The 18,220-nt window shown below is 41.7% G+C and overlaps 1 protein-coding gene across 1 annotated transcript in view; it reads left to right on the forward strand.

Annotated features, from left to right (window-relative positions):
• Positions 1-18,220, forward strand: part of DNAH2 (dynein axonemal heavy chain 2) — a 391,751-nt gene that overhangs the window by 251,114 nt on the left and 122,417 nt on the right. Inside the window, exons 43-51 of the mRNA XM_073623723.1 lie at positions 837-973; positions 3,389-3,526; positions 5,371-5,529; positions 10,492-10,644; positions 12,396-12,487; positions 14,270-14,468; positions 15,100-15,324; positions 15,459-15,563; positions 15,854-16,042. Of these exons, the coding sequence (XP_073479824.1) occupies positions 837-973; positions 3,389-3,526; positions 5,371-5,529; positions 10,492-10,644; positions 12,396-12,487; positions 14,270-14,468; positions 15,100-15,324; positions 15,459-15,563; positions 15,854-16,042 (1,397 nt within the window). The remainder of the gene's footprint in view (positions 1-836; positions 974-3,388; positions 3,527-5,370; positions 5,530-10,491; positions 10,645-12,395; positions 12,488-14,269; positions 14,469-15,099; positions 15,325-15,458; positions 15,564-15,853; positions 16,043-18,220) is intronic.

Below are 18,220 nucleotides of genomic sequence, written 5' to 3' on the forward strand. Positions count from 1 at the left end.
TCTCTTTAAAAATCTAACAGGGTTTCTTAAAAGTGTACTCACAAGTTGCTCGAGAGCCTTGGTACATGGAGCGCTGTGCTACACAAATAGCGGCTTTTTACAGAATATTAGCATTTGGCCCAGCTCATTTCCACCATCGCATACCTCCCTATTGGTTCAGCAATACGATGGGCTGGTGGAGCCAAGCGCCCACTTCTTATGCCGCGTACACACGACCGGACTTTACGGCATACTTGGTTCGGTGGACCGGAGTCCGTCGGACAATTCGATCATGTGTGGGCTCCAACTGACTTTTTTCCCCAAAAGTTTGACGGACCTAGAAACGAAACATGTTTCAAATCTTTTCGACAGACTCGAGTCCGGTCGAAAAGTCCGCTCTTCTGTATGCTAGTCCGACGGACAAAAACCGACACTAGGGCAGCTATTGGCTACTGGGTATGAACTTCCTTGTTTTAGTCCGTTCATTCGGAAAGTCCATCGTAAAGTCAGTCGAAAAAGTCATCGGGACAAAGTCTGCCGTAAAGTCCGCTCGTGTGTACGCGGCATTAGATGAAGTTGATCTGACACCTCTGGTTTTGTTGCTTCTGGGATGCTCTAGAAAGAAGGAGACATAGCTCCTTGACTTTAAATATTTCAGCACTGATAGGACAAAATGGTGAGCTCTATAGTACCGGTACAGCTAATATATTATTTTAACTTCTATGCATCTTGTTACTATCTAATCAGTGCAAGACATGGAAGACGTGGTTTAGACGACAGTTGGGAAATCAATAAAGAGGTGTATTCTGTGTTATGCAGAGGAAAGACAGAGCAATCTGATATACTTTAATTTGCAGATGAGCGCCCAGACGAGAAGTGGATTGTGTTTGATGGGCCAGTTGACACTCTGTGGATAGAAAGTATGAATTCCGTCATGGATGATAACAAAGTCCTGACCCTCATTAACGGAGAGAGAATAGCCATGCCAGAGCAGGTGAGCGAATACCTTGTAATCTATTATATTTACAGAAGGCTTGTGCGTGTCTAGTCACTTCTCTATGCATATTACCTAATGTCATGTGATCCCACCAAAATCATCAGATTACACCAGGATAACCAGGGTTCCTTGGGATAAGAGGGGTAAGGGGGTAATTCTTTCCAGTGTCCTAAGTAATTTTTCCCACTGACCATCACACTAATGTATCATGAGTTGTAGATATAGCAATTTTTAGCAGGGGTTCCCTGAGACTGGAAAGTTATTTCAAGGGTTCCTCTGTGTTGAAAATGTTGAGAAAGGCTGGCTTACATGACATGACCCGGGGCTACAGAGACTTCATTACACATCCATGTCAGACACTTATCAGGGGAAGCCTGTTGGCCTGGATTGCTTTTTTAACCAGTAGACTGTTCTCCCTTGGCAAAATTATTGGCAGCAGTGTCTGATGTACGTAAAGATATATTGTTTGGCAGTTGAATCGCTTAAAAATGTCCTACTGCCATTTCTAATCTGTGGCCTAATGTAGACAGGTACTTACACTCGGCATTTACCAGTGTCAGGCCTGTCTTTATAGTCATACTGAACTTCGAATAGTATCCAGTCTGTCTTCTAGACAGGTACTCACACTGAGTGTGTACTAAGGTCTGGCTCAACCTTTCTGAACCTTTTTCACTTGGAGGAACCCTTTAAAGAACTTTCAGATCTTTGGGAACCCCTGCCAACTATATCCACAACGCTGATTACATTAGCGTGGTGGTCAGGTGGAAGTTTGCCCCTTACTGTACGTTGGTGGTCATTGGGAGAATACCCTCCTTACAAATAACTAAAACAATTGTTGTCAATGGTAACTTACCTGAGAGGAAGAAATTGCTTTTTTCTCAAGGAACCCCTAGCAGCCTCCGGAGGAACCCTGGGGTTCCATGGAGCCTTGGTTAAAAAGGGCTGGTCTGGCTTGTTTCTTCTGAGGCTCTGAGGAAGAAGGTATCCCTTTGAAACATGTCAGCCAGCAATGGTCCTCACCTTCACCATTGACCATCACCTTCAGTCCTCACCTTCACCATCTGGGGACTGTCATAGCTAGATTGACTGCCACCTTTGGAGGCTTTTACAAATTGAATATCTTCACGTTTGTGGGTAGTTTTTAATCTGCTTTTACAAATAAATTTACTAAAGGATAATGCGCAAGGCTGCTGCGCCCTCTTTTCTTTATTCTCTCTCTGGCTTGTTTCTTAGACAGGTACTAAAAATGAACTTCTGTTACTCAAGAAAACTCTGAGCACTGGAATTATGTCAGTGGGCAAGAGATCCGAGGATATTTTTTATTAAAAGTACCATCGTGTTTTGGAGGTCTTGGGTTTCCCCCTTAAGGAAAGATTCTCTGAAATGGAAACAGCAATCTGATGCTAGTCTTTGCCATCATTTGCACATCATTTTTCAGGGGACTTTTATCTGAGCCACTGCACTACATTTTAGCAGTTTTTCAGTCCTCTAAAGCTTTGAGCCTTGAAAAAGGGATTGTTCTTTCTAAGACCTCCAAAACGAGTTGGAAGATTTAATGAACAATACTGTACCGTCTGATGTTTCACTTGCCTACAAACTTATTATTCTTTGCTTCAAGTTTTCTAAATGTGATGTCCACATTCAAGGCTCCCAAGTGTATTACGAGCTCCTATGGTTTTTTGAGAGCAGCTTTACCCTCCACTTCGACATTTGGTGCATTATCACACATAAGCTAGATTCACCCTAAGGATCCAGTGCTACCTTTCACCATATTTACCAGTGCCAGGCTTGTTTCTTAGGCATTTCCTCACATACTGAAGTTCTGCTAGCACCTGGCCTGTGTCCTAGACAAGTGCTCAAACTGAATTTCGTCTAGTATCTGGCTTGTTTCTCAAGCTGAAGTTACAAAACTGTCAGGCTTATCTCTTAAACATACATACATGTGGCGCTGCATTTAAATTATCAGTAGGTAAAATTAAAAATGATAGGGGGCTGGGGCTCTGGTAGGTTTCTCTCAACAAAAATGGTGTACCCACTAAACAAGAGACCCAGAATTGAGGAACCACACAGGGCTTGTCTTGGGCTGCACTATTACTAGTGTTAGGTATTGGGCTTGTTTCTTAGGCAGATACTCAATTTAAGCTTTAACATATGTCAGCCTTTTTTTTAGAGAGGTAGTCAGAGCAAAAGTTTACTTGTCTATTGGTTGGGTGCTCAGACCAAACTTTCACAAGCATCTGGTTTATCACAATGTTCACCTTTCAGATTGAACTTTTAGACTTGTAAGGCTTGTGCCATAGACAGGCATTCAAAGTCAACGTTTACTACAGTTGTGTTGCTTAGACAGGTACTCGACTGTCATTAAAGCAGCTGCTTCATTGCTTACCTGTCTGTTTGTCTGTCCGTACACAGGTGTCTCTGCTCTTTGAGGTTGCAGATCTTGCCGTTGCTTCTCCAGCCACAGTGTCACGCTGCGGTATGGTATTCACCGACCACATCAGCCTGGGCTGGAAGCCGTATGTCCAGTCTTGGCTAGAGAAGAGGTCTAAGGTAAGATACTAGTCAGCCTTCTTGAATTTAGTGGACTAAGTGGTAGTTGAAAAGAGAGCACAGGAAACTGGCAATTAAAAGATGCTGTACGTCCCATGTCTCTGTGTCCCTGACAATGGGGCATCCAAGAAATAGTTTTATATCAGCAAAGCTTCTTTATTCTCTTTAGCTAAACAGAGTTAATAAGATGCCAACTTGAGCCTTTTACGTTATTGCTCCAGAAAAAGATGGAGGAGCTTCTACTTTTTACCTTGGTGGAAATGACATTGTGCATGTGCTGTTATTTAGTCTTCACTGTGGATTGCTGTATACACTATCCAGAACATTTTTCAAAAGATGAGTTTAAAGATATACATAGCGCCCGCTCTGTTTTTCTTTTTACCTTGTGGTTGGGCTATGAAAATGCAAGTGTTTATATACTCTTAACAAGCAGTAATTGAGCTTTAAAACAAGCAAGTGGAGCAATTCATCCTTGAGGTTCAAAACTGAAGGAACACTTCACCGCTCCTAGATGACTTACTGCCTTATTGTGCCACTGCTGTATGAAGATGCTAGCTTGGCTTTCCATCACGCATAGGAACACAAAAGCACCAATTCGGATTGCTGCACCCTTCAAACTGATAAAAACTTCACATGGCGGGGAACATAGCAGAAGCCCTGAAGTTGTTCAAGGGGGACTCAGCAGCTTAATTTACCTTCTCCTCTCTCCTATAGTGACTCAGCACCTCAACTCTCCTTACCCTTCCCTTCCAGCAGAGACTCAGCAGTGCAGTTGTCCCAGATCCCACCTCCATGCAATCTAAAAAGCAGCAAAGTTTGATGTCTTGGCAACAACAAATGTACATATGTAGTCAGGTTGTTTATTGCTCCATCAGTTAGTTAGTGGCTAGCCCAAGCTGAGAGGGGAAAGAGTTAAGAGTGTGTGCACAGTTCCCGGGCATATTGGATCCAGCCTGCATACCTGTGATATAAAAAATGGGGAAAGCTGTGTTCCAAGGGCTTGCTTTTTGTCTATACTCGACTACTTAAGCTGTGAGGAGGACTGCTGCACCTTGCAGATTGTCAGTGGCACCGAGGATCCAGAGATCAACCAGCACCTGGGGAACGCTAACATGGACTACTACCTGGCAGAGGTATGACTGGGCAGCAACTCAGTTATAGTTAGGTTTAGGCAATGGACTCTGTTAACACTGAACTGTATTGCTGAAAGACTATTAAGTAAAGTTGCATTAACTGTTCTGAGCCTGGTCTGAAGTTATTCAAAGGGGTGCATCTTGGTCTTGCATATCTAAAGAACCAACGTCTGTAAAGCCTTTGTGATATTTGAAGTTCAGCTGCTACAACAAGTTTACTCAGCAAGTCAAGCAGAGAAGCAGTGAAGTTGCTATGCCTAACCAAGCGCAATTTCAAGACACAAAGCAAGCAGTCATGGTGCCTCGTAAGGGTGAAAGGTCCTCCGGTAGTGAGGGGGTTGATGTTCAGGCTCCCTCCCTAGTGGTTGGTTTCCAGTAGCAACAGGAACTTAACTTGAGTTATAGAGATCCATGGCCTGGTCACAAGGTACAGGAGGCCCCTTCCACACATAGTTGTCATCTTTGTTAAACAGAAGTGCTTTGTTAATGCCCACTCCACTACGCCAACTCTCCTTACCCTCATCATACTTAAAGTGGACCTTGAAAACCGGGAGCTCATTAATCTGAGACATAATTGTGAAAGAAAGGGGAGCAGAGAAATTTGGTCCCAAAATGGGGCCAGGTTCCCTTTTTACACCTACAGTCTGTAGCTAGAGTGGTTTCATTTTCTATGAACTGGTGTTGGGTTAATAAATATTGTCTATTGTGTAGGTGGAAGCGGAGAGCCTCAAGCGTATGTTTGACAAATACGTAGGGAGGATACTGGAGTACAAACACCAAAACTGCAAGGACCTTGTACCGCAAGAGGATACCAGCGGGGTCATCTCCCTCTGCAAGCTGTATGAGTCATTGGCCACACCAGAGAATGGGGTGAGTCTTCTGTAAGAGGTGAACAGCCTTGAAGAGAAAATGTAAGGATTTGGGATCAGTTTTAATTTGGGTGAATTTTGTATACGTTTTGAGGTTTCGTATCTTCTTTTTTTTTATATGCATTTTTGTTTTACTATATTCTTTGCTACGTATGGGCAAGCTTCTTGGTGCGTCTTCGGTATGATATCCTCTTTAAACAAAACAGGATGGAGGTATAGGCCTACCTCATTTACACCTTTATTACAAAGATTCACTATTAACTAGACTACTAGATGGGATCTTTAATTCGCCACACAAGCAATGGTTCTGGATTAAATTACTATTATCTCCCATCTCTTCTACCTCCCTGCCGCGGATCCTGCCCTCTATGCAACCCCCTCATATCTCTTTCCCTTTTTCTTTACCACCTCTTCGGAACGTGTGGGATTTGTTCATTAGGATGCTGAAAATCTCATCTCCCATAGTCCCAATGACCCCAGTATTAGGCAATCTGGTTTTCTTCTAGGCTGTTCCTATGGCCTGTGACTAACATCTCTCCAATGCACACAGCTTTGGCTTGCAACTATATGCATCCCTTAAAAAATCATTAGAGTAACTTAGACCCCAGGCAAAGGTTGGCCTATTTTCAACTTAAGAACATCTGAAGTAATCGTTATAATAATTAATATTATATCTGTGTATTAATTTGTCTAGTCCCTATAATTAGTTAGTCTATAAGCGTCTGATAAGCACAATGATATAACAAACACCTCTGCTTAGTAAACAAGTTACATTTATTTCCCAATAAAATAGGAATGTACTAAAACAGCAGAATTAGGAAAAAACTGACATAAAGGTATTACAAGAAATTGCAATGTTACATAGCTTACCATCAGAACACACTATACTAAACAGCATATCTCTACAACATATAACAACAATGAAATATCAAAGATACTTATCACACATGGTTTCATCTGCTGGTTCTGGATGATAAAAGGGGTCTGGGCCACATGGAATTTAGGCCCAAGACCTCAGTCAGATCAAAGTCCCAATATGGCAGAGGGACACCCTCATGGCAGGCTTTGAGCAACAAAGAGACAGAGCAAAATCCTGTGTGCCCCTTTCATTCAAACATACACGCACACTCGTAGCCACCCCCATTTGCCTTTTATCCAATAGATATTGCAGAGAGGTATTCCTTCAAATGTCTGCCCATTCTCCAGGAAGCATGCTGAATTGTCCACTAGGGGCAGCTCCATTAGCCCTGTGCCTTCTCAGCTAGCTCTTATTCTCTTTGAAGCCTGTAATCACACATGTCACAGCAGGTGGGCTTGAGCCAAGCCATTGTTCTTCTGGTTATAAAGCTTTGATGTGTTTCCTTCCAACTGAGGTTACCTGGCTGTGTCAACCAGGAAGTGAAATACCAGAAGTAAGATATTAAATCATGTTGCTGTCCAACAACGTCTATCTCTCCCTTTGTAACAGATGCCCTCTCAGCATTTTGGGTAATATGCTTTGGTGCTGGTCCCTGTATCCCTGTAATCCCTGTATTTACTAACGCCACTCCTGGGACTCCATATTATTTATCAGAATGGGAAAAAGAAATGATCTGTAGTTTATCAGATGATAAAGCCCATATCATGTCTCCCAAGATGTCTATTGCCATTGAAACCAGTAAAGAAACTTTAAAATACTAGGCGATACTGTTTTCCTTCCAGGCTTCACACCATCTTTTCCATAAGTACCTGACCCCTGATGGAGATGTCATAATCATCCAGCCATATCTGGGAGTTGTTCCCACACCTTACCTCTCTTTGGACATCAGTTTTTGAGCTATGACCAAAGTATCCAACTTCTCGCAACTTGCCCTTCTTTCAGGTCTCCCAGGCTATATAGCCTTTTCTAAAAAAGGCTTACTACAGTTATTTCTCATAGATCAGGTTATCCCCAGATACTGGAAATCCACTACATCACCCTCCATATGTGAGTGGATGGAAAAAAATAGCATTTTATAAAATTAATAAAAAAAACTGACTGCAAATCTTTCTAAATTATTTGATGTCTACGGTCTAAGGTAATTATTTGATGGCTACGGTCTAAGGTAATCTCTTGGGGCCCCCCAGGTCACCAGTACTAGTGTCCCCATTGGAAGATTTCCCCTCTATTACTTTTCTGGGGATAACCAATTTGGGATTTTCTTTTACTTTTACTATCAATGATAAACAGGACAAATAGAGAGGGGGAATCCTTCCTAATGAGGACACAGACCTCAATAAAAAGCTAAATATTAATTTGCCTTTAGTTGTACTTCAATGCTCTGTATGAGTATACAGATACCCTTTTCTTTGTTCGTGAATCACTTACTGGTTAAGGAGATGGAGACTTGCTTTGGGTGCAACTTATGGTTATCGCTTTTTCAAAAATGTAGGAGTGTGTCCTAACTTACTATTTGTTTGTCAACTCTGAATTCTTTTGGAAAAATGTTCAATAAAAAATAATCCTGAAAAATAAATACAAAATTACTACATGACAAAGGATTCCCAGAGTACCATGGGTTAACTAAATATACAGTGAAGCAGTAGTTATCTACTGTCAGACAGATTAGAACATGGGACTAAGCTATCCTTCTAAGGAAGGAGTCACTGCAATCAGTCATTTGCTTCTGTGTGTAAATTACAGCTTGAACTTCTGAACTCTATAAGCAGGCTTTTTAACCACCTCAATACAGTGCATTTTCACCCCCTTCCTGCCCAAGCCATTTTTCAGCTTTCAGCGCTGTCACAATTTAAATGACAATTGTGCGGTCATACAGCCCTGTACCCAGATGAAATTGTTATCATTTTTTCCCCACAAATAGAGATTTCTTTTGGTGGTATTTGATCGCCACTGCGGTTTTTATTTTTTGCGCTATAAACAAAAGAAGAGTGACAGATTTGAAAAAAACCCACATTTTTTACTTTTTGCTATAATAAATATCCAATTTTTTTTCTTTAAAACAAATTTTTTTTTCAGTTTAGGCCGATATGTATTCTTCTACATATTTTTGGTAAAAAAAAAAAAAAATCGCAATAAGCATATATTGATTGGTTTACGCGAAAGTTATAGCATCTACAAAATAGGGGATAGATTTATAGCAGTGTTCTTTTCACTAGTAATGGCGGCAATCTGCGATTTTTATCGTGACTGCGATATTGCGGCGGACATGTCGGACACTTTTGACACATTTTTGGGACCATTCACATTTATACAGCGATCCGTGCTATAAAAATGCATTGATTACTGTATAAATGTGACTGGCAGGGAAGGGATTAACACTAAGGGGCAGGGAAGGGGTTAATTATGTTTCTAGGGAGTGTTTCTAACTGTAGGGGGAGGGGACTCATAAGAGGAGGAGACCAATCGGTGTTCCTCTGTACTGGGAACAAACATCGGTCTCCTCTCACCTGACAGGACTTGGATCTGTGTGTTTATACACACAGATCCACGGTCCTGCTATGTTACTGGGCAATAGCGGGTGCCCGGCGAGCATCGCAGCCGCCGGGTGCCCAGTGACCCGGCGGGCGCGCCCCCTGGTGGGCCGGGAAAGCAACGGCGACATATGATGCCCTCCCGCAACGAGATCTGCGCCGCCTGGCCGTCAATTGACAGCCGGCAGTCGGCAAGCAGTTAAACAGTGAGGTAAATATAGACTATATTACCAAAAGTATTGAGACGCCTGCCTTTACAAGCACATGAACTTTAATGGCATCCCAGTCTTAGTCCGTAGGGTTCAATATAGAGTTGGTCCACCCTTTGTAGCTGTAACAGCTTCAACTCTTCTGGGAAGGCTGTCCACAAGGATTAGGAGTGTGCCTATGGGAATGTTTGACCATTCTTTCAGAAGCGCATTTGTGAGGTCAGGCACTGCTGTTGAATGTGAAGGCCTGGTTCAAAGTCTGTGCTCTAATTCATCCCAAAGGTGTTCTATCGGGTTGAGGTCAGAACCCTGTGCAGGCCAGTCAAGTTCCTCCACCCCAAACTCACTCATCCATGTCTTTATGGACCTTGCTTTGTGCACTGGTATGCATTCATGATGGAACAGAAAGGGACCATCCCCAAACTGTTCCCACAAAGTTGGAAGCATGAAATTGTCCAAAATGTCTTGGTATGCTGACGCCTTAAGTGTTCCCTTAACTGGAACTAAGGGGCCAACCCCATCCCCTGAAAAACAAGCCCACACCATAACCCCCCCTCCACCAAATGATTTGGACCAGTGCACAAAGGATTCCCATAGACACACTCCTAAACCTTGTGGACAGCCTTCCCAGAAGAGTTGAAGCTGTTATAGCTGCAAAGGGTGAGCCAAATCAATATTGAACCCTACGGACTAAGACTGGGTTACCATTAAAGTTCATGTGCGTGTAAAGACAGGTTTCCTTATTCTTTTGGTAATATAGTGTATATTCATTTTTAAAAAATCTATATTTACATATGCTTTTTGTAGAGCTGCAGTGGAAGATTATGATCACAAGCTATACTATGGACCTGGGGTTGTACTTTAGTTTGCAAACAGAGACAGTTTTGCTTCTAAATGAAAATAATGTCTCTATAAAGGATGACTAAACCCAAGAACAAAAATGTTATAAATTGAAGCTTACCAGTCCATAGATGTGGTTGCTGCATTAGTTATAATGTTTCAGGCTGATAGCATTTTATTTAAACAAGTACAGAAAAATACCTGTTGATCTTGCCAGAAATTCCATTTTCTTTTCAATTTCTATGGGCTGAATAGGAAGCAAAAATCGTATTTTTTTCTGTAAATTACTAATCCCATCAGCTCCCATGTAATAGATATGAACAAAAATTTGTATCTTTTTGGGTTTAAATACGCTTTAGATGAAGCTCAAGTTAGTTTCCCTTCAAACACAATCTCGGCCAAGTCATGTATATTTGCATCAGCTCCAGCCAATTATTATTCTATATCTCCTTTTCACATCATAGGTGAATCCAGCAGACCAGGACAATTACAGCAGCATGGTGGAACTTTGGTTCCTCTTCTGCCTGGTCTGGTCAGTATGTGCCTCTGTGGATGAAGACGGGAGAAAGAAGATTGACAACTACCTGAGAGGGATCGAAGGAAGTTTTCCATATAAGGTGATTGTCCAAAAAAACATATTATAAAGAATAGATATACTCAGCAAAAGCAACTTAAACATTTCTACAAGTTTGTTGAAACCTAAGGGGAGGCTCAATCCATGCAAGTGCAATTCAGTCATATCTCTGAGGGTCGAGATCAGCAGTTTAAAAAGAAAACTGTAATGGTTTGGGGTTTTTTTTAGTTTAGGGGTTTTTTTTTTAGTTGATACATTTTCAAATTGTGGTTTTATATCAAATATATATTAATACAATTTTTACAAGTAAACAGTTCTTTCAGGACAAAGGACTACCAGAGGACTATGGGTTAGCTAAAGAGACAGCACACCAGAGCAGCATTCTTTGCAGCTCTCTTCTTCTCTGGTTGAAACCTCTTTAAAACCGTCAGATAAGGTGCAAACCACTGCTGTGATGACTCTTTGAATTCTGTAAACTGAGATGTGAGAACTTTTTAGGGCTTCGTGTACACTACAGCTTCTAAATTTGAGTTTAGGGGGTTTTGGAATTGTTTTGCAAAAGTGTCAGAAACCATGAAACAGATTGAGACAGAAGTACAGTTAAATTTACACTTGTTTAATACTAATAAAAAAAAGGTAAACATAGTCAAAACATAGCCAGAGTTGAGGAACCGGAACGGGTAGTCAGATAAGCCAAAACATCAGGAAGCCAGAGATGAGCGTAGTAGAACAGCAAACAGGATCCGAAGCCAGAAGGAATGTCAGCCAAGCAAGTCTTTAACAGGAACACAGGAGAGTGACTCTAGAGATGTGACCAAGGCGAAGGCAGAGATCATCTGGACTGGACGGCTTAAGTAGGCAGGACTGACGAGCAGGATCATCAACAGGTGAGTCACTGTGGAGAGATAGGAGCTGGCAATTAGCCGACAGCTGAGCAGACAGTTTTGAGAAGGAAGGGCTGAGCCCAGCCCTGACGCAAAGCTTCTAAACTCAACTCCATGAAAGCCTACATGTCCAACTCGCATCAGCATCTCAAATAGACAACATGGCGCCATTCCTGGGATTGAGCATCTGCGAGCACACGTACATGCATACCAATGCACACTGGTGCACACAGGTGTCAGCGCATGCCGCTTACTGGCCAGAGCTCATCTATGTGCTGGCACATGAGCATTAGCTGCATGAGTATGAGCATTCGTTTCCTGACAGCAGTGTTTGGTTACAGCCATATTTTGTCAATAAAGTCTCCAGTTTGCATATGATCAAAGATGGCATAGTGATCATGTGATGGTGATCTACTCTGATTAGTTCCCAGTCATTAGTGGTGACCAGAACTTTTGGCGACGGCTGGAAATGAGAGCTGCTAGCTGCTCAGAGTTTTAGCTAGTGGTTCTCAAAGGGGTTATTAACTTATCCCCATCATGGGCCTTCATGCTGAGGAACAATAATATAAAGGTTGTGGGCGGACAGCGGTTAATGGTTGGGTTTGCAGTTAGGACTATGTTTAAAAGTTAATGGTCAGTAAGTGACCATTGCTCTTTCAGATGTGTAAAATGTGGACGTGATACATTTATCCTGTAAGTGTGTGGTGTGTTTTAAAGGTAACGGTAATTTTAGCATTAAGATAACGCTAAAATTTTTGTCAAGAATCAACTGCACCAATAAAAAAAACCCAGCAGTCTTCAGATAACATGTCGGACCTTAACTATTGTTGAACAAGGTAAGGAAAATGTTCAATACATATTTTTCTGTCTAATACTTGACCCTAGGATTTTTTTCCTCTTCTGCTTGCAGGACACGGTGTATGAGTATTTTGTAGACCCAAAAACAAAGAACTGGATGAACTTTGAGGACAGATTGCCCAAACATTGGCGAATTCCAGCCAAGTAAGTATTTTTTTTTTTAAATGTGCATAATTGCCAGCATTTAGGGTATGAAGATATCCTATAGGACAGCATTCGCTCGATGATTCAAGATTCCCATTGTCAACTTAAATAAAGCTTTGTTTTCTGTTCACATTTTTTTTATTCTTTTACAAATTTGCAATCTGCCAAAAAAAACAACTGGCCGATGGGACAGACCTCGTAAGATAACAGTCATATACAGTATATCAGATTGGTGTTACAAAAAAATTGACAAGCCAAACACAATATACTGTAACTTTTGTCTGCCAGAAGGTGAATATAAGAGTGTATGTGTTTGTGTCAAGTTGCTTGTCCCATGATAATCAATATAAGGGATAAGGAAGAAGGTAGGAGGATAATTGGATGGGTTTAAAAAGGGAGAGAGACAAGGGGAGGTCTCCCGAGGAAGGGGAGGTGGGGGGGGGGGGGGACTAGGTGATAAAAGCTATATCACTTGGAGATATATGGCTAGTAGCATTTTATTTTGGGTCAAGCCATGTGGTGTCAAAGCTTAAGGGGAGGAATTTATCTATATGAGGATACCAAATATTAGCATATTTGGAGATTTGGTCTTAAAGGGTAGCTACAATCTTGCCATGTATCATGGCAATGACTCGATTTTTAGCTAAGTAATACAATTTTCCAGGCAGCCGCCACCATCTTTTTTCTTGCAGTCTTGATTTGTAATAACAGTTTGGACTGCTCATTGGTAATGTCTGGAGGACTCCTGTTCAGTAAAGCTACTGTGAGATCTAAAGCAATGTTTTTGCCAAGTACATTGGAGAGCAGGGCAAACACCTCTGTCCAGAATTTGCGAACTACCGAGTAAGTCCACCAGACACGTAGATGCGTTCCAGTTTCTTTACAAATAAAGCTTTGTTTTAATCTTGATAAGGGTGTACTTTATGACTTGGAAGCGTTGGTCTTCTGTCTCTACTTTAGCTTTATACCAGGAACCAGGCAATTTTTTTTTTTTATTCTCAATGTTGAGTGACATGAACTTGTAGTACATGCACATGGTCAACCTAAACTTAAAGATAACTCTGGAAGATCTTTTTTCAATAATACATCATTACATTTCTGTGCATAAACCAATTTGCAATTTAGGTTTCATGGCCAATGCCACCATTAGAAATTATGCAGCCCCATATGACCTACCAACAGGGCCTCGGGGCCCCATCACACACTACACCTACTACAGTGCTACCCCAACACACAGTACACCCTTTCTACAGCACTACTACAATACACAGTACACCCCTACTACACTGATACTACAACACACAGTACACCCCTACTACACTGATATTACAACACACAGTACACCCCTACTACACTGATACTACAACACACAGTACACCTCCACTACACTGATACTACAACACACAGTACAACCCTACTATACTAATACTACAACACACAGTACACCCCTACTACTCTGATACTACAACACACACAGTACAAGCCTACTACACCGATACTACAAGACAAAGTCCACACCTATTACACCGATACTACAATACACAGTACGCCCCTACTGCACTGATACTTTAACACACAGTACACCTTTAATAGTACTATACTGCTTTTGCCAACCCTGGGCCCCCACAAGCGCATCTTGGCCCAGTACGGGTGTATTGCCTGTACTCCCCTATTGGCAGCTCTGCTCTTGGCCCTAAGTCATCTCTCTAATTCAGATTACTGTCCACTGTTTTTGAGATATTTCCAGTTTGTGTAATTTTCCTTGTGCTTTGCTCCTCACAGTTTCCCGTTCTACAAGATCATGGTGCCAACAGTGGACACAGTGCGCTATCAGTTCATTGTTAGTGCCCTGGTGACGCACCAGAACCCGGTTCTCCTCGTCGGTCCAGTGGGTACTGGGAAAACATCTATTGCTCAAAGTGTTCTGCAGTCTTTAGATGCCAACAAGTGGACATTGTTAACTGTGAACATGTCCGCACAGGTAAACAACCCAAAAAATCTTTTGTAGACTTGCAGCTCAGTTTGATGTTCCAAGTGAATTAAAGTCTGATAAAAGTCTATCCAAAGCCCAATTTTTTTCTCAGTTTTGTACAAAGTGGGCATTATTACCCTTTCAAGATTTTATTTCTGTCTGTATCTCCACTGGGGAGATTCCCCTTTTCTGTCAGAGGAACCGTTACGGCCGGGCCTAAATGTGACGGCAAATGCAAAGTTTGGAATCACCAGAGCAAAAATAGAGAGGAAATGTTCCAATGAGAACATAGACAGCAAAAAAAAAATGGATTGTGGTTTAACCAATGCATGCTCTATATATCTGTAGATATATAGTATTTAACATTTTGGAACTCATTTCGCAGATTCCAAATGAGTGCAATGATTAATTGCAATAGGCCACTGCACTTTGTAATTTTTTTCCATATCTTACTAAGACATCCATGTTTTCTGTCAGTAGGAAGGCCTGTTCCTGTACTTGCCCCATGTGTATGCCTTGGCAAGCCGTGTTCCATGCCCCTATCACACCTTGATAGCGTATGAAGTAGCACTGCATATTAAGTCAATATCTTATGGTACATTTGTAATTCACAAGGGTCAATGTCCGTTTTCCTCCTCAGACAAGCTCCAGCAACGTGCAAAATATTATTGAGAGTCGTGTGGAGAAGAGGACAAAGGGCGTATATGTACCTGCTGGGCGCAAACACCTCCTGACCTTCGTGGATGACCTCAATATGCCAGCTAAGGATACATTCGGATCACAGCCACCTCTGGAGCTTCTGCGGCTCTGGATTGATTATGGCTTCTGGTATGATCGCCAGAACCAAAGCAGCAAATATGTCAAGGTGAGGAACCATGTTCTTCAGATGGTCAGCAGCCTCATGTTATCCTTGATGTATCTTGAAGTTCTTTTCTCTACTTTTTTCTTATACAAAACATTATCTTCTCTCTCCAAACACCTTCCTTTCACTTTTCTCAGGACATGTTCATTATGGCAGCGATGGGTCCCCCTGGAGGAGGCCGAACTGCCATTTCTGGGCGCCTTCAGAGCCGATTCAACCTGATTAATATGACCTTCCCCTCGGTGAGTCAAGAGTATTTTTTTCTTTTCAGTGTTTTTGAAGTTTATACTAAATATTATTAATAACCCCTTGGCTCAAATATATCTCCTTTTACACCCTGTGGCCAAAATATGAGCTTGTTGGACATCCCATTCCAAAACCATGGGCATTAATATGGAGTTGGCCAACCTTTTTCCAAGCCTCTACTTTTCTGGGAAGGCTTTTTTTAGCGCCAGGTTTACAAGATGAATTTCTCTTTTCAAGCCAGTCATGACTGATCTGGTAATATTGGAATGTACTCACTTTTCTGCAGGAATCTCAGATCAAGAGGATTTTTGGGACGATGATGAGCCAGAAGCTGCAACTTTTTGAGGAAGATGTGAAACCAGTTGGGGATATAATCACGCAGGCAACCGTAGAGCTGTATAACGCAGTTACTCAGAGATTCCTGCCCACCCCTGCCAAAATCCACTACCTGTTTAACCTCAGGGACATCTCCAAGGTGAGTCACAAGTGGAGCTGAATTAAGAAAATGTATTAATGGGGAAAATATCAAACTCTCATTTGATTGGAAAGTAAGATAGATTGGTAAGCTTTGTGTTTTCTAAACAGCGTCTTTAAAATGATTGTACAGTTTTTAGTTCCTGTCTACCAGTGGACTAATTTCCTCTCAGCTTTGTTTCTGGGAAGGATTTAGAAGGTTTCTCAATGGGCTTTTATCGGAAAATGCAGCAAAATCTTGACATCAATTTGAGACTTCTCAGACCATTGAGAATTAATTGCCGGTGCCATTGACCTTCATTTGACCTACTTTAGCTGCCTATAGAGTTGTATAGAAATGTAATTTATGAGAAATATAATTGTAATAATGACAGTCATGAAGAGAAAAAAAAGCCCGCCATTAAATTCGCCAATACAGAAGTAAACTCAATAATTAAAGACTGTACCATTTAGCAGCTCGTCCATAAGTAGTGAACAGTTTTTGGAGAACATATTCCATTGCATTGTTTTGCTCAATTTTCTATGTCAGGTTGGCAAGTGGCACATGCTCAGTTATTATTAAATTCTCAACATCCTTCAGGTGCTGGGATTTGCTCTACTGTGTGCCGGGGTGACATCAGTCCTTCCCCTGTTCCTGGCAGGAGCTCTCAAAAACTTCTATTTCTCTATTCATTAACTAATAGCAATGGGGAAGGGTAGTGACCGGGTGTTTTGTGTCAGCGGCACCATGGCAACTATGCTTCTGAAACAAGACCTGGATTCTTTCATTAGAATTTATTTGTGACGTTCTTGGTGAACGGCCAGTGAGGAAGTAGAGATGTGGAATTTACTTAAGATGGCACTGGCTTAGGCAGACAGGGGGTTGGCATACAGTCGTCCTGGTGTGCAAACACATTCTATGAATTTTAGCAGTCTATGCTATTTTTTCAGGACTTGTAATTGGGGATTTTGAGTTTTATGGGCTTTAGATTGGAGAATTTACTTCAGATTCAAGACTTAGGCCTCGTACACACGATACGAAAATCAGAAGAAAAAAATGGTAAGACGAGCTGTCTGCGGATTTTCGGATCGTTAGTACAGTGATTTCAACAGCCGATTTGACTTTTTCGTCAGACGAGAGCTGGATGTGCAGGCTATAAAATTTTTGTCAACGTCCAATTTTCGGATGGTCAGTGCAGAAATCGTCACACAAAAGTCTAAAGTACAAACACGCATGATCGGAATCAAGGAACGACTGGGACTACCTTTCGTAATCTAGAATTAAAACTTGTGACGCAGCAGTTGATGAAATGTCGAAATGCAGAACACATTCTCATCTTCTTTAATGGGATAATAATGAAGCTGCTTTGCTGGTGATACTGATGTAGTATCCAATGTATGCCAATCATATTTTAAAAGGCATTTGTTTTGTACGATCTGAAAATCGCGAATCAACGCTCACCAAACTTCTACTAACACGAAATTAGCAGAAGGGGCCACAAGGGTGGCGCTTGAGAAATTAATTTTTCTCTTTATACTCTCATAGTACGTCACAACGTTCGTGTTTGTCAAGCGATCATTTGCGGATAGTTAGTATGCTAGACAAAATCCTGCACACGCGCTTTTGACAAAAATCAGACTCTCGGTTGTACAACGATCAAACCGTGTGCAGGATTCCTCCTGCTGATGATCCCTCTAGTGATAACTAAAGATCTGTATAGAACAGGGATATGCAATTAGCGGTCCTCCAGCTGTTGCAAAACTACAAGTCCCATCATGCCTCTGCCTCTGGGTGTCATGCTTTGGCTGTCAGAGTCTTGCTATGCCTCATGGAACTTGTAGTTCTGCAACAGCTGGAGGTCCGCTAATTGCATATTCCGGGTATAGAAGAATCAAGACCTTCCTCCTGCTGGTGATTCCTCTAGTGATATAAAGATCTATATAGAAGGATCAGGACCTCCTTCCTCCTGCTGGTGATTCCTCTAGTGATAACTAAAGATCTTTATGGAGGAACTAGGGCCTGCTTCCTCCTGCTGGGGATCCCTCTAGAAATAACTTAAGATCTATATAAAGGAATCAGGACTTTCTTCTTCCTACTGGTGATCCCTCTAGTGATAACGTAAGATTAATATAAAGGAATCAGGACCTAATTCCTTCTGCTGGTGCACCCAAGAATTCTATTCGCTTTCCCCACTGCCCA

Source organism: Aquarana catesbeiana, linkage group LG03 (assembly GCF_042186555.1).
Source record: "Aquarana catesbeiana isolate 2022-GZ linkage group LG03, ASM4218655v1, whole genome shotgun sequence".
In the NCBI taxonomy this organism is placed as follows: Eukaryota; Metazoa; Chordata; class Amphibia; order Anura; family Ranidae; genus Aquarana; species Aquarana catesbeiana.